The sequence below is a fragment of the Plectropomus leopardus genome, chromosome 1, assembly GCF_026936395.1.
Source record: "Plectropomus leopardus strain MGB_pleo_1.0 chromosome 1, ASM2693639v1, whole genome shotgun sequence".
In the NCBI taxonomy this organism is placed as follows: Eukaryota; Metazoa; Chordata; class Actinopteri; order Perciformes; family Serranidae; genus Plectropomus; species Plectropomus leopardus.
The window spans coordinates 21,948,823-21,965,774 of NC_142176.1; the positions used below are offsets into that span (position 1 = coordinate 21,948,823).

General features: G+C 41.8%; 1 protein-coding gene across 2 annotated transcripts in view; it reads right to left on the bottom strand.

Annotated features, from left to right (window-relative positions):
• The window catches only part of LOC121942405 (uncharacterized), a 188,989-nt gene that overhangs the window by 123,080 nt on the left and 48,957 nt on the right, over nucleotides 1-16,952 (bottom strand). The window contains exon 4 of one of the 2 annotated variants that reach the window (XM_088077715.1): nucleotides 6,270-6,376. In XM_088077715.1, the coding sequence (XP_087933841.1) occupies nucleotides 6,270-6,376 (107 nt within the window). Of the gene's footprint in view, nucleotides 1-4,450; nucleotides 6,377-16,952 lie in introns of those variants that run through there. The other variant, XM_088077710.1, reaches the window with a different exon arrangement.

Consider the following 16,952-nt stretch of genomic DNA (forward strand, 5'->3'; position numbering starts at 1 on the left):
TTGGTTAAGAAATTAAAATATTAATATCAAACTTAAAAAATGTTTGAATTGCTTAGGTCTACTTTTTCTTTGAAAACTTGCTGTTTTGGGCAACTATTAAGCCAGATCTGTCTTTACTGGTTTTACCAAACATACAGTGCATGATGTCATACAACAAAACCAAACATATGCACACATACACTACCTGAAAGCACACATATGCACAGAGCATACACAAAAACGCAAACAAATCTAAAGCTTATTTCCACCTTCACTGAAAACTTAAACACATTTTATTTAGAAAGGTCAAAGACATACAGTATCACTGCATTGTCAGTGTACAATTTATTTTTACAGTTTTTGGTGTGTCTCACAATTTCTACAAAACTTCAAACTGATGTTAAATTTGAGTTTACATTTGAAGGACGTATCCTTTTGTAGTTAGTGCTCTTAATTTTATTTGATAATTTATGAAGATGTTCAGCAGCATAATGCAGTCTTTCTTAATCCTACTAGCTTCCTACAAGTGTCAGCATCCTTACCACTTGTTCCTTATCTAAGACCCATATCTTAGCTAGAGTCCAAACAAATCCTGCAATGCTCATAAACCATGAATTTATCCTTTAATTTGTCATTGTCATCTTATTTATGTAAGTGCTCACTATGTTTTAATTTAATTGCTAATATTTATAATTATTTCTTTCTCTTACTTTTGTTTTTATTATTGTTGTTGTTTTCAATTATTAATAATACCTGTAATTATAAAAGCACTTAATGCATATTATTAGTTTATCTAAACACGGGCTGAAGTAATAGTAATGTTTTAACTCATTTTCCCAAAGGAAATAAGGTGAAATATAAAACTTAAGTTCGCATACAAAAATCAGGAGAACCAATTTGTGCAGGCATCACAATCTGGATGTGAAACTTCCGATGTATATTCAGAGACAAGATTTGAGTCCAAATGTTTCACATTCAAATGAGTCATTCATTAAAGATAATGAAAGGTCTGTGCGGTATAATAAGCTGCCAGTGGAATGCTAATTCCAGAAAATAATTGCTCGCATGAATACCATGCATACAGAAAATTAATCCTGGCAATTTCGCTGCAGCATTATACAGACGGAAAAAACAGGTTATTAAAAATGCAAACTGAGAAACCTAGACGACATAAAAAATAGCTGTATATAATGAGCTTGACATTCTAATTGTGGAATGTCTGAGTTGGAATTAGCGACAGCGACAACAATCAAGTGCGATTAAGAACCACAGCCAAAAGGTGAAATAACAGAAAACTGCAGAATGGTCGGTATTTCCATAGGATGGTCCTCTTTTCTTCCTCCGATCCAAAGTCCTGAGACAGCAAAAGAGAAGCTGGCACACTCCACTAACTGAAGCATGTGTGTGTGTGTCTGTGTGCATGTGTTGAAGAATGAAGGATAGACACATCATGCTGACTTACATAATGCAATCTCCTTTGTCTGTTTCTACTTCCCATAAGCGCATGTGCCCTTGCACACATACACATTCATGCTCACGTCTGCTGCTATACAATCACTGTCCAACATGGAGGGAACAGATGCCCCTTCAGGCTGAGGGGGAGGCGGGCACACTCACTGTGTTTGTGTGCAACGGGGCGGTCTTGGCACAAACACCTTTCTACCATCAGACGCTCGGCTGTGTCCATGTGTGAGAAAATATAGAAATAGCGCATTTCCAGCACAGAGGCGGTTGATGCAAAAATATGACGACACGAGGTTGGAATTTCTGTGAGAACAGGCCCTGAAGAGGAGTTCAGAAAAAACAAACAAGTTTGGGTTTTTTTTCAACATTCATGTCCTCAATGAATTGGAGTGCAGTGGTGGAAGCCTTTTCTCCAACGCAGTCCCCTGTGGCTCTTTTTCTCCGGAACAATGTAGATTTGTCTCTTTAGCCATTAGCCTCACATCAACTATGCAAAGCAGGCCAATCACCACAAACGAATCGTAATAGAGTAATTGCGGCAAAGAGAATCCTGCTGGGGAATGAGAAGCCCAAACAACTGGTGTGCAATTTCTATCATCAGGATGTGTCTGGTCCTCTAGTCTCCCTGGATACAGCTTGGATGCTCTGTGCTGGGCTTGGCCGGGCTGAGTGGTGGCATCCCAGGGTACTGGTGGAGACTGACTGGAGCCCACACATGCATGCCTTGAGATACAGCCTCTCTCTCCTTCTGTGTTTCTCTCTCCTCTCCATCCCACCCAGCACTCAGCTGCCTTCATCCAACTGACTCATGAGGAAATCCTCTACAAGAGGAAAAAGCTGCCAGCTCGTATGACAGGAAAAAAAATCTCCAAAGCGGGCATCAAAGAAAAGGGAAAAAGCGCAGAACCAACGCATATGCAACAAGACAAAAAGAAGTCAGAAATCGCTGTCGCTCCGCCCAGTCGAAATCTTCCGCCTTTGTTTTTCGTCTCTCATTTTATTTAGTTTCGCTGTTGTTTTAGAGAATTAGCATCTGCTACTGAGCCTTTGTAGAGGGATTTATGTGCCCCCCTACACATTTCCACCATACCAACCGTCCCCGCCCCTTGCCTGCCTCCTTATCCCCCATCAGTCTGCCAGACAAGTTTTTTCCCACCCAGTCACACTACCCAGCCAGAAACGCTTTTTTGTGGGTGTGCTTGTTTGGTGTGGGTCTGGTCTGTGAGTGTGGTCGTGCCAGCTTGGATAGGAGGAGAGAGGAGGAGGAGGGAAAAAAAACTCTTTGTAAGTTATGGGAACACTATGAGACAGACGCAGGCGCTCATAAATTATACGGTTCATTTGCATATTCCTGGCATAAGACATTATGCAAATTCTGGCCAATTTGCATAATGGATTCCTCTTGTTGCCTCAATTGCCCAGTTGCTGCTTTTTATTTAATAAAAAATAACAAAACAAAAGAGTGTGAAACAAGACAGAGGAGCATGATTGAGCACGATGAAGCCCTTTGCCACTGCTTTCCTAATACAGCAGGCTGAGGAAGACTTTGAAGAGGACAATTTCTGTGTCCACATAATCTTTAATTATACAGCCATGCAACTGTGAAACATGAAATGTGTACAGTATAATACAGACAAAGGGGAGAGAGAATAAGCAAGGATTTATACGGAAATCGCATTAGGTATGTCGCACAGTTTTTGCGAGCGTTTGTGCATTTCTCTTAATTAGTCTATTTTACCTTGACTATTAAAGCAAGCCGCGGGATTGCTAATTAACAGCAGTGTGCACACACTCTTGAGAGGGAGGGGGGATTTTTTTTAAATAATTAAACTATTTTGTCTCCCGCTTTTAACCTCATCAACTCCGTACCAAACGACCGGAATAAAAATCGCCGAAAGAGCAAAAGCAGATGTGGCCAAGATAATTATTTAATCAAATATTCGCTGAAACCACTAATGACGAAACCGCTAATGACAAGAGAGAAGATAATTACCACACATACATATAGAGCTTTATCAAAAATGTCGAAATAAACGGTCATTTGTTTACAAGCCGTTCGTAACGCACTTTATCAATGTCCCACAATAGTAACAGCAAAGCAGATGGTCAAAAATGCAGCTTCAAGAGTGATCGTGATGCAATTAAAGACAATTACAAACAGAGACAGTGAGAGGGAGGAAGGAGGAGTGTGTAGGGCTGGAAGAGAAGTAGGGAGGATGAAATGGGAGAAGTATTTAAAGAAAAAAGAAGAGAAGGTAGCAGAAGGAGGACTTTGATTATATAGAAAATGCAGGAAGACACTGTGCGGTGGCATCAGCCTGCAAAACATCATCTTAAATCAGCTGGAGTCGGATAGGAGACTGGGTACTGTGGCGCATACAGGCACAGCTCACCCTGGTTTTGTTGCACAATACTAAGGCTGCTGGTTGTGGGACGAGGCTCTGTCTTTCTCCATCTAGGACCAGTGAAGAGGAAGGGGCAAAGCAGCTAATGCCCGGCACCGAGGTTACACGGCAGGGCGCAGAGCAGTTAGCCGGTCGGCTTACGAGGACTGTTAGACAAAATCATCAGCTTTTAGAATCAATTAACCCAAACGTTAATTAATGTCAAGCCCGTAGAAAGAAAAAAAGGGAGATGGAAGGCGGGTGTAGTGGGCATGTGGAAGGAAAGCTAGGGAGAGGAGGAGGGTGGGTAAGAGAGGGACTGAGAGAGAAAGGGGATGGGCAAATAAGAGAAACAAGGAGCGAATGCGGTTGATGGCAGAGAGAAGTTGGCACAGTGCCATCCATTCAGTGGTAGCACCAAGGCGGACTTCTGCTCGCTCTCTAGGGTAGGTGCTTAGATGAAGCCTGGGAGACAGAAGGGTCCTGTCGTCATTTTGGTAGCGTCACAGCGTTTTGAGTTTGTTTTTTTTTTTTAATCTTGATTTTTGTTGTTTTGTTTTTTAAAGCGAATGGAGGAGGAGAAGGGGGGGGGGGGCTTACTTACACTAGAAGTTGCAGTGAAGATACAGGTTCATTCAGTCTTCAGTACCGCCTTGGAGGATAAGTAAACATCTGCTGATGACGGCTTCAAGAAGTGGACTACACCTGAATACATTTTGAGAGCTGCCACTCAGAAGGATTTGCTGTGGCTGCATGGCACCATGATGGAGGATATCCAGCAGTCTAAAATACAGCAAAACTGCATGTGACTGAAGACGTGAGACAGGAAGTGAACCTACAGTGATGGGTGCCACACTCACAGGAGCGGGAATTGGAGGCAGTGTCACAAGGGATTAATGATGAAGACTGAAATTCTAAAACCAGAACAACAGAAACTTGGGGCTGTTTTGTTGTTCTATCGATAACTGGGGGGTGTGGCGGTGGCACAAAAAGAAGCCCCTCCCACTCGCTCCTTCTTGCTCTCTCTCAACATCTGAGGCACAGCTCTGTGTGCCAGGCAGCCAGCCAGCCATCTGGGCAGGAGACGCCATGCCAGTTCACTCGTTGGCAGTAAAGGACGTACATTTGGAGGATACGGGGGATGACAAACGCCATTTCTATCTCATAGTTGCATTTATGGACTTGGGTAAAAAGTCATTGGTTTGGAGGATGCCCAAGGAGCAATAATTTGGCACTTGCCGGTCTCAAGTGGTGTGCCAGCTGGAATGTGATGGCATCTGGCACGAAAACTGGCGAAGGATGGGGAATATACACCACGATTAAGACCAACCAACACAATCGGATACCCTTCGCGTTCCAGTTGCCAAAAACAAAAGAGAAAAGAACAAACAGAGACATTACAGCACCTGATATGACTAATTAGAGCTTCGTTAATTAGGGTGACACACTCAGTCAGAGGAACGACTTAAATTATCAACAAAAGAATCCATAATGGAGATAAAACAACAAAAAACAAGATGAAGACAAAAGCGGCGAACTGCTTAACTATTAGCAGAGGATGTGAAGCAAGTGCCTCTTTTTGTGCCAACACCCTTCCCCCTTTACCCCACATTTTCCCCTGTGTAAACTGCCAGTTCTTATTGCACACTGAATGTCTACCATAGGCACTGCTGCAACAGACACTGCCAATCTGCCAATCGCCTGTGTGCCTGCCTACAGGAGGAGGAGGGGGAAGAATGGACCTGAGGGACTTTGCCTGAAGCTCAATAGCAGCTGTTTACAATGTCACAGACACAAAAGAGAGACAAAAAATGCAAACATGAGGATGCATACTAATGAACTGCCAAAACAAATTATAATCAGCGGACAGACAAAAATTAATTAACTTTTCTTTCCCTCTATTTGAACTTCTGCTGATCGAAACTAATCACACATCCTGTTTTCTACTAAATGATTTCTTCTGTGGCAGGGGAAACTTCTTGGAACGCTTTCAAAAAAAGTCATAAAACGATCATACATTTCTACATCTACAGCAAGCCAGGCAACAGCAGAGAGGGATGCAGGCATTTGTGTGCTTCATCTATATTCACAGCAATCATTATGGACTTGAATTCCTATAGGCTCAATGTAGTAACCAGCAGCATGAGAGCCAAGTGAGAGAGGTGGCACGGACACAACAGGAACTCAGAGGAATGGGTACAGAAGGCACAGGAACAAGGAGGCAACCTGAGTTCAAGAGACACGGAGGGGGAGGTGCCGGCCTGCCTGCAACCAAACTGGGGGTAGTGAGGCCGTGGGAACTCATTACATCCTCCACACCCATCTCCAGGACTCTTTTGCCCCTTTCTTGCCAACCACCCAAAAAAAATTAACAAACTCCACCCTTTCAGGATTTTCCCCTCCTGCGCTAAACTATCATAAACAGATGCAACGCAGACTTACCAACTGGTCTGAGATGCGGTTCGGGGCACTCTTTGGGTCCGGAGGAACGATTTTGTGGTTCCCGCGAGGTCTGCTGGCATCGGGCACAGAGCCAAGGATGGGCACCGCTGCAAAGACACGAAGGCTTTCATTAAGTTCGTTTTCATTGTTAATATGCGCAGTAGGAATTAAAACAGTAATTAGCTACGCGAGGAAATTAATCCATTGGCATCAACAATTATTGTTTGTTGTTTTTTTTTTTCCTGGATTTCTTTGGACAAGAATCATGGTTGTGCAATATGAATAATTAAGGAAGTCATCCAAAGGGAGGGATTATAACATCTTTGTGCTTGCTACCCAACCATGGCACTACCAAGATGTCTGAATCTGGTTGTACCACCACAGAGGAAGGACCGCTAGAAAGATGGCATCTTTTTGGGCATTTCAAGTGCGATCATCGTGATCGCAACAAATACGAACAACGATTAATCTAATTTGTAATTGGTGCCGATTTTTTTTTCCGTATTCATCAAGGGGAAACACATGGATATTCTAATCTTTCGGAGCTAATGAACTTTGGATAACCACCCTTTTATTTAATTCCATGGGGGATGTTAATTGTGCAGCGTCTTCATTACACAAATGGATTACAAAAAAAAAAAAAAAAAAAAAAAAAAAAGGGGGCTTGCACGAGAGAGCAGAATGGAATGGGGGGTGGAGAGTGTGTGTGTGTGTGTGTGTGTGAGTGAGAGAGAGAGAGGGAAAGCAGGAACGGGGATATTTTTCTTCCTTCGTTATATGCCAGTAGTCAAATAATGCCACAGTACTCACAAACAAGCAGAGAAAAGCTCCTGCAATGCCAGTGATGTTCAAGTGCTCCCTGTTGGAAAAACCTGGTCTCTTTGCTCTCTGCCTGCTCTCTCTCACTTATGAAGACATCTGCCTTTCCTGCTTCTGGATCTTACAAAACTGGAACGAGAAGACACCTTCCTGGAATCTAATTTCTCTCAAATGGGATATTATTTGTGTTATTCAAATGATTAGCGCATTAGCAGCATTGATCTTTATTAGAGTGATGTTGTTGGCGCCTGGTCGAAGCGGAATGCAGAGGAGACAGCAGACACTGTGGCGGCACTGGCTAATGTCCTCTGTGCTTAATCATCCTACAGCAGAATGGTTTTATGCATATTTCATTTGCATATCATTAAATCGCTAAGGCATACGGGCAAATGGCAGCAGAGAGCGAGGGGCTGGAAACAGAAAAGCATAAAATATAAAGAGGAAAAAAAAAGCGACTCATTATGCGATGACAATCTTCAAAGCTGTGTGCCCGGTCTCTGGCAACCTGCCAATTCGTTTAATTCAACATTAATTAAAAAAGTCAGTGCGCTCAACCTTTCCGACACGGACTAATTGAGCACCTTACAATCTGTGCAAGGAGCCATCTCACATACAGTGAATGTCTATTCATGTAGAACGAATGGATGTTTGTGGATTTGTGAACAGAGTAGAAAATAGATTATTATTGCGATTCCGAACTTCATGAAATATTTGCATGTGATCGTCTAAATTGTGCATTCTTGTTTGAATGAAGATTATACTGTTAATTTTGTGCGAGGTTTAAAATGTTAAATGAATGAGGGCAGAACATTGCAGGTGACTTTTGGCAGCAGGTGTGAGCAGGCTGGATACAGTGGACTAATTACTTGATGGGAATAACTTATATTATGTCTTTCCAATGATCTCCGCACACAAGACAACACAAACTGCTTCAAGTTATTCCTCCCATTAACATGCCCCACAATAAACCCCAAACAAAACCCAAGCCTATTTCTTGCTATGGAACAAGGCCCATTAAATTTGGATTTATTATTGAGAAATTAATCCCTCCCACACACACACACACACACACACACACACACACACACACACACACACACACACACACACACATGCAGGGCGTACTGCAAGTTTAAACATTTCACACATATTTTGAACTTGCAAAAGAAAACAACACACAGAATATAGGAGGATGCAGTTAGTGAAGATAAACACACTGTGAGCCACTATAGCATTACAAGTTTTAATGGAGCATTCTGCCTTTTTTTAAATTCATTCAACTGCAAGACTAAAACAGCTTTAAAGGAGACTTTTAAAATCACTCCTTAAAGGTGATTTAGACTGCTGCAGCTTTCAACCAAAAAGTTAAAAAATAAACAACGGAGCCAAATTTAAAATTCATTTCCTAAATTAATGAAATCAGCTCTCATACAAAACAATACCCCGGCGAGGTACGATGTAAACAGCACAGAAAACAACAATCCCGTGGTAAAATTTCACCCCACAGAGACCTGTGTATCTAATTGCGGATTCTCCCTTTTCCAGACATCCTTGCTTAATTCTCCCCATATGCAAAGCAAAATCTCCCCCCAAGCCAGAATATTCAAATGAAGTGAGCTTCACGCCTCACACAATTAGCCATGTTTAGTAATTTGAGAAATGATTGCCGCAGGTGCAGGGAGGAGGGGCGGTGCAGACGGGGGCGCAGGCTGGTAAGGGAAGCCCAGTGAAGTGGGTGGGTATGAGCATGGCGCTTTGTAACCATGGCACATGCAGATGTCGCTGTAGTTCTTCCAAAAGCTTCTACCAACCAAGTGGGAGGGAAGTAACGAGGAACTCGTTTGGCATCGCACACCTCCACCATGCGTTTCTAAGGAGGAATGTTAGTGTGCGAGACTGGTGGAGTGTGTGGGAACGAGGCTGGCAGCCAGGGCCAGAGGAGCTGAGGTGGGTGAGACCAGGGTTAGGGGAGATCCCTCCCTGCATGAGGGAATGTGGATGCAAATAACCATGGTGAAATATACGAAAGGTTAAGCAGCACCAGTGAGGTGTCTGTGTATTTCTGAGCCTGTCATAAGATGTAGACATTATGCAGAGTGCTGATATTAATATGCATGCGGGCCCTTTTTATTATGCAGCTCAGCATGAGGTAATATTGCCAGCCTGCTCTGCCTCGCTTTGGTTACTGTCTGAGAATGTTATCTCTCTCTGAACAAACACAGCCTTTATTTCCTCACCCTCCTGTCATAATGTTTAATTATCGATCATATCCACAGAGGTCAATTTAAAAAGGAAACACAGAATCCCCAGTGACGAGTTCTACCATTGACAGGGAGAAAAACTGAAAACGCAAAATATGTCAGTAGGATGACATGGTCAATACGTTATCAATGTCATTTCACGGCTACTTTTACCCGAAGCTTTATTAATGCATATAATCTAACAGCAGGCATATATTCAATTAGTGAAAACTTTTGCACTTCATTACAGTATCTCATAACATTCTGCATCTGTTTGTTCAAGTACTTAACCAGAGATTAATGATCTGAGATATGCGAACCAAAGACACTATTTCTCTTATTGCACCAAAAATAAACATGTCTATTCTACACGTTTTATAAAACATAATCTTATATTCAATTACTGTTCACGAAACATAGGAATAGATTTCAAGGTGGACGCATATTTAGTATGTGAATTTCCCTTACACCAAAAACGTGAAAGCAGCAAAGAACTTATGTTGATCAAATTAAAGACACTTCCATCTGAAATTGATGCAGAAAAGGCAAAAATTGATGTGTAAAAATTTACAAGAATGCAGAAAATTAAGTGTTTGAGGCTCAATATTACCTGCGGGGTGACCCCAAACCTCCCCCTTTTTCATATTTTCAAGTGAAATCTACCCTCTTACCAAAAAAGTCTGAAACTTTAGCATCTTAAGTGAATCAAAATGGAACCACTACTGAGTCTGCCAGAGTTTAAGGAGTTACTTTAAATTTGTTTCAAACTGTGAGTTGCATGACACAAGTTGACTTCAAATATGTAGTCCAATATCTTCTGAGAAATGTTTACTTAATTGCTGTAACGCCTATATCAGGCCAGTCAGGGAAACATTTAAGTTAAAAGCATTACATAAAAAACATCACTGATACAAGTCCGCAGAATCAATTTGCAAATATTTCCCTAACACGTGCCTCCTCAAAAGACTGTACATTGAGGCTGAATGATTCACAGTTGCACTAATAAGTCAGCTGTATACCACGCTGGGTCAGTGCAACCTCACCTGAGCATGGCACATCCATGACGCCTCACCTTTGGGCTTATCACACAGACATGGTTGGTGGGAATGAACCCCTCCCTGTTGTGAAATCCATGCACCTATGTACCTCGGCCAAGTGAATCATACACTTGCCAGAAATCACAGACACACATACAGAATTTCACTCAGCAGACAGGGCTCAGGGCATTTAGTGACTATATGGGCCAAGCTGTGAAGCAGTGCTATCTCTTTAACCACTGTCTTGTCTGGGGTCTGCAGATTAATTGGTTTCTGGTAATTCTATCAGATTAGTATTAATACGCTGTCACTGAGGTAATCGAGGTGACCCACTGTATCCAGTCGGCTCTTCATAAACTGGTGTGAAGGTCAACTGTCAATCAACCTGCACAATATGATAATCAGTCTTTAAAGTCAGCATGAGGATGCCATTAACACCAGCAGTAATGGCTGATGAAAGAACTGTCATAACGGCAAGCCTCCGGGGATGAATGCTTATAGATTGGCTGGGAGTAGAGGGAAAGAAGAGAAGGAGGAAGCTCAGCCATAGCGTGAATGTGCAATTTATGAAATCCTGTCTTTGAGACTAAAGGTACAACTGTGGCACTGCACATCAGCAACACCTTTTAGCCAAGAACACTTTACAAACTAGCAAGGGAATATTTAATAGCTTTTTATGTCTTTAGCAATATCAGAATTAAATGTCAAAGCTGCAAAGCCTTCTTTTTCACTGAAACTACAAGAGTGAAATGACCTTGCACATGAAGGACATGTCTAGTAGGAGGCTGAGTCTGAACTCACTCCTCTAACAGAGCAGTCCTGAAAGCATACTATTGCTGTCAGAGAGATAAAGATGTACCATCAGAGTGTGACTATTTTGCCTGGTCTATTGAGAAGCTGCAGTCTGTTTGCCTATTTCACTGAAGATAGACTTGACTGCCCAAGAGAAACCCACTGTATACTGAATAGAGTAGGCCATCCTAGGGGATATAGTCACTAAATGCCCCTCCTGAGTCCTGCACGGTCAGTGAGATTCTGTATGTGTGTATGTGATTGTTGGCATGTGTACGATTTACTATCTGTGCAGTGGAAAGAGACAAAAGATATGAGAGGCCTGCCATGGTCCCTGTCCAGGTCAGAGTTTAACGAAGAGAGGGAAAGGAAGTGAGAAGGGAGGGAGGGAGGACAAGACAGAGAGGGAGAGGGAAAGAGAGCACAGAGGATGAGACAGTATGAAAGAAATGGTGCGTCTGTGCTGTTGTCCCACAGGGCCTGAACTGGGCGGCTGGCAAGGGAGCCATTACATGCGTGTCTCTGACAGCTCATTCTCTCATTACGCCAAGAGACAGTTAACACCAGCACTCTTACACCCCAGCTTTGTAATGCAGACTATATCACAACCCACCACACACACTTTAATGGTTTTAGTGCATGCTTTGATATACGACATGTTAAAAGGAGCAACGTGGAAAGCACGCTACTTTACATTTGAGCTCTGTAGAGGCACATCAAGCCTGGACCACAGCTGATGTCTTTGCCTTGGGAAAGTCAGGCAATGACGCCTTTTGATACACAAACTCGAAGCTGGCTCCCCTCAAAGCTCCAACAAGAGATTTAAAGGATTTTTTTTTAAATGAGCTTCATAGTAAGAAATAAAATAATCTCTATAGTGAGGATGCATCTTGTTGATCAAAATGTGTGCATATTGCAACATTTATGATGCTCTTTTTTTTTTTACCAAAGAAATGTCTGCCGCATCTTTAAACAAATCCAGTTTAGGGTCTCTACTTAGGCAGGGCATACACCATATGATTTGAGCACTTTCTTTTCTTTTTTCTTAGAGATGCCGTTGTTTAATTCCAACTCCAACTGTAGGACTAAATCCCATGCAATGTAAAACTAAAGCTCACAGGTTGTGCTTCGTCTAGCCACAACCTGAGTGCTCACACTTCATTTGTAAAATATAATATAACACGGACTGTTGGCCCCTTGCATTTCAGCAATTGAAGTTTGTTTGCTAGCAGAGATAGGGTTCACAACAATGTAGAGACAGGCTTCCAAAAAGCCCTTAATAGTCCATTTCAGCAAAAACAGGTCAATCCAAGTTATGATTTCCTCTCTCTCTCTCTCTCTCTCTCTCTCTCTCTCTCTCTCACACACACACACACACACACACACACACACACACACACACACACACACACACAATGTTTGTTAGCAGCTCCAACAAACTAACTGGTTATGCATTTTGGATAAGTTTTCCTAAGGGGAAACCAGAAAGGAACTTCATGGTAAAGATAGGAAAAAAGTTGCGGTTTTGGTAAAATTGAAAAGGTTTCTCTCAGAAAGGGCTTTCTGTGAGAAAGCCTTTACGAAAAACCTTTTCTAATGTGTACTGGTTATTGGTCACATTGTGCTGACTGAGTGAAAAAAAGAAGCATTGATCCTGGAGAATCATCTTGTGGCTTTGCCTAAACTGGCAAGAGCCCGACGACAGCCAACAAAATTTCAGACATGTCAAAAATCCAGTCAGAAACAAGTTCATTTAACTGCTGTTACAGAAGGTGCAGCCAGCCAAAGCCAGAGGGAGAAGTTTGCAAAGTGCAGAGGTAGGAGATACCTGTCCATTCTCAGTCCAAATTATAAAATACTGCATCTTTGATAGTGCTTTTGGCGCAAGTCTGCAACACCAAAAGGCATCTTTTGCGTGCACAACTGCACATGAAATGCCGCTGGATGGCATTACATGAAAAGACAAACCCGGCCAGACAAACCCCTCGCAGCGTTTTTAAACACATGCAGGCTGCATTAGGTTGAAACGCTGCCAGTAAGGACATAATATACGGAGCAGGAGGGCGTCTATATGGCGGGAGGGGTGGTGCAGGGGATCAACAAAACCTGGACTTTCATGCAGGAGTTCAGTGTTCACACCTGAAAGTGAGGTTTTTTTCTACACCTTACCCCATGGCTCCTTCCCCTAAACCTAACCATTCGTGCCAGCATGAGCTTTCGTTTATGTCCTGGCATTGGTTGCCATGTGCTTGTGTTTAGAAATATAACCAGGTGCTGCATCATCACACTATGTGTATTTGTTGACATTACGGTAGCGTCATCCCAAAACATAAACAGCAGCTGCAGAAGGATACCTAAAACGTAATATATAGATGCAGATATAACGTGATGAGCTGGAATGAAAACGTTGGAGATATACCAGGAAAAGCGACTCACAAAGCCGAAATCACCTATTTAAATATAAAAAACAGTAGCAGGAGGAACAGTGAATGAGACTGCATGTGTGAAACAATAACATATTTGGCTGCCCACCCTATGTACATTGTGTCTTTTTGTGTATACCACGATCAAAGCACTTTGGTTTGCTCATAAAACTGCTGTTGTGAATGTGCAAGGTAACGTTTATTTAGTTTGTATTAACTTCTCCTTGGAGTCCACTTCTATAGTTTTCATCACCTTGTCATTAGTGGCCTCTCCCTCCCTCTGCCTCTCCTACCTCTTAAACCCCAGTTTTCTTCTTTCCATTAATCTGCCTGTAATAGAATATGCTGATTTTACTTGGCTCACTCCCATTACTCCCCTGACTCTCTCTACTTTGATAGCATCGTCCTGATGCACTATAGCTGCCAAGATGATCTCCCAGAGCTCAGCATGTTCGATAGACAGCTACAGTACTACCTAGAACAGGATGTTCCCTGTCCCGTATGCCATACTGATCTAATAATACTAAAGTCCTGCTGAAACACTATGAGCCTGTACCATTGAGAACCTCTAGAAATTACATGTTACTCACAATTTACAGTACTGTCAGGAGACAACCTGTCTGGTTGAAATCTCCCTTATCCCGCCCACTCAAAAGGAGCTGAGGCTGTGAATGTGATGAGGAAAAGGCAAGCAGTGCTCATAAGAATAGAGCTAGGCAAGTAACCATGAACATGACCTCAGCTGGCTGTGGAAAAAATCTGCTGCCTCCACACTTTACTGCTAAAGGGCAATGACGGACTTAATTGGACTGAAAAAGACATTTCTTCAAGACTTTTTGGCAAATCTTCCTGCTAAGGTTATGAGAACTGCTCAAAGGAAGGAGCCAACTTAAACAAAAGCATTTGTGAAGTGAGAGAACATGCATCTGTAGCCGGTTTAGTACTACAGGCATTAGTCAAGTCATTGATACAAAATCTTGATATAAATAAAGCAGTTTCTGCAAGGAACTCACTATTCCAGCTCATTCAAAACATGCCGTTTAAATTTTTTAAAAAATGGAAAAAAAAACAAAACACAAAAATCCAACGCAGGGAGGCCAAATACCAAAACTGGAAATAATACAAACTTCTCATGTTTAAGCTAGCTGTGACAGTGCAATGAAACATCCTGCTCCTGTAACGTCACAAAATGACTTGAAAGACTTTTGACCGTTGTGCAGAGGCTGTAAATTTGCATGGCTGTTCAGAGGAGTTAGACTTCAGCTTCTATGCCTGCTCTACACATATGTCCAGTCTTATATAAGGTTCCAAAGGGAGGATGGAGGGAACGGAAATACTGTAGATGAAGGCCTTGTTTGAAAATGATTGACACGAGAGGCTTGTAATAAGGACCTTGAGGCCCAATTTAATTTTTATTCCCACAAGCCAAAGACATTAAGCAGTGTTTTCAGTGCAAATCTGGAGAATTACCTCAATCATGGCCAGAACAAAAGGAGGAAATGTGCCTTTTAGAGCTAACAGCCTTTTATGCTTTTTACTTCTTAGAACTTTTTATAGATTTGCCTTTTTCTTGTGCGTCGACTCAGAGAAAAAGGTTCATTAAGAAGAAATGCCTATTTCTCCTTATATTTCTCAATGTGTTGGACAGGAATATTAGCCAATCTCTGCAGACACTAAAAAGCCAGACTTCCCATGGCCAAAGCTCTTTGATAATGTTGGCTTTGTTAGAGCACTGTGCTCTTGCCTGTCTACCATCACACTTGTCACCATGCATGAACAAACACAAGAAAAGGAGGAGACATATGAACAAGGGACTGAAGAAAGAAGGTTGACTGGCGAGGGTATGAGTGAAGTAGAATAAAGTAAAACTAAAAAATGGTGAAGGTGAGATGGTATAATATAGAATAGGCCACGTGGAAGACACAATATCGGTTAAAGGTAAAATTATGTACAAATGGGTTCTAGACCAGCAAATACATTTAGCACGAGTAATGTTTATGTAAATTCATGACACTCTGTTTTTGACATTAATGATCATGCAAGCAACTTTTAGCCATACAATGTCTGTCGCACAACAAGGGACAAAATCTCTAACTTTAGAGCTGCCAAAGAACTGTTGAGAGAACTGCGATGTTTCGCAGCTGAGCAGTGCTGCTCATGCAAGCAGTGTGGCTTCTCTAACCTCTAACCGGCCTCCAAAAAGTAAAACGAGGCTCTGCAATAGCCATGCTGCTTGTGCAGTTGGTGTGGCCCTGGCATAAGGAGAGAATTTATGCAGTTACCAGATTCTTAATACTTATGTTAGCTATCTTAATATAGTTACATTTAAAAGTAAAATGCTAAAAAAAAAAAAAAAAGCTAAAAACATAGTTTAAAATGGATAAGGTCAAGGTCTTTGGTATATGTCAAAGTTACTGTGGCATAGAACAGTCATAAAGGTGAGGTAAATCATATTGGGTTAATGATTTGATGACGCCGTCTGATAGAATATAGTGCTGTTGTTGTAACGACTCGGGTGGACTTGAGCTTGATGAAGAACAAAAACACTCTGTCAAGGGCAGCAGAGAGGAGCATAACACATGGTGGCAAATAAGAGTGATGTAGGCTGGGACACCACAGAGACATATGTGCCAGGATCTACTGTAATTGAAGTTGTGGTGAGGAGAGAATGAGGGACATTAACAAGACAAACATCCTGAAGACAAAGACAAGGAACTGAGATAAGACAGAGTAAACAGATTCATCTAAACACTCTTGAAATAAACAAGCTGTCTCCTAGTTGTGGAGAGAGGGCTGTCTGATATATGGCAGTGACAGAAAACACTGAGGTCACTGGAGGCCAAAAACTGTGGTAACTTCAGCTGCAAAACTGTTCTTTTGTTACAGCTGACCATGATTAATATCAGCCACATAATTTTACATTTAGAAATATGTCATATGAAATCGCCAGCTAGCTCCTTCAGTTGAGGTTATATAAACATCATTTTAGCTACTTAAGTTAAAGTAGCTCACTAATTCCACACTGGGAAAATATCTTTTTCACTACAAATAAAACGACTGCATTCACATTTCCCCAGTAAAAGTATGAATTATCTGCAAAATGCACTACCCAAGGTAAAAGTAGTCACTGTGCAGTAAAGTGGCTCTTGTGAGCGTTTTACTGTTATGTCTGATGTTTTGGGGTTAATATTATTGCTAATTTATGTGCTGCATATTACTGCTGCAGATGTTTAAGGTTGAGCTCATTTTAACTAACCCACTTTATATACTGCTGGGTAGTTTAATGTAAAGTGATGCATTAGATCATCATATTTTGTAATGTAGCTGTCCTGTGAGAACGATGTATCTCTAAAAACAAAACTTTTCACATTA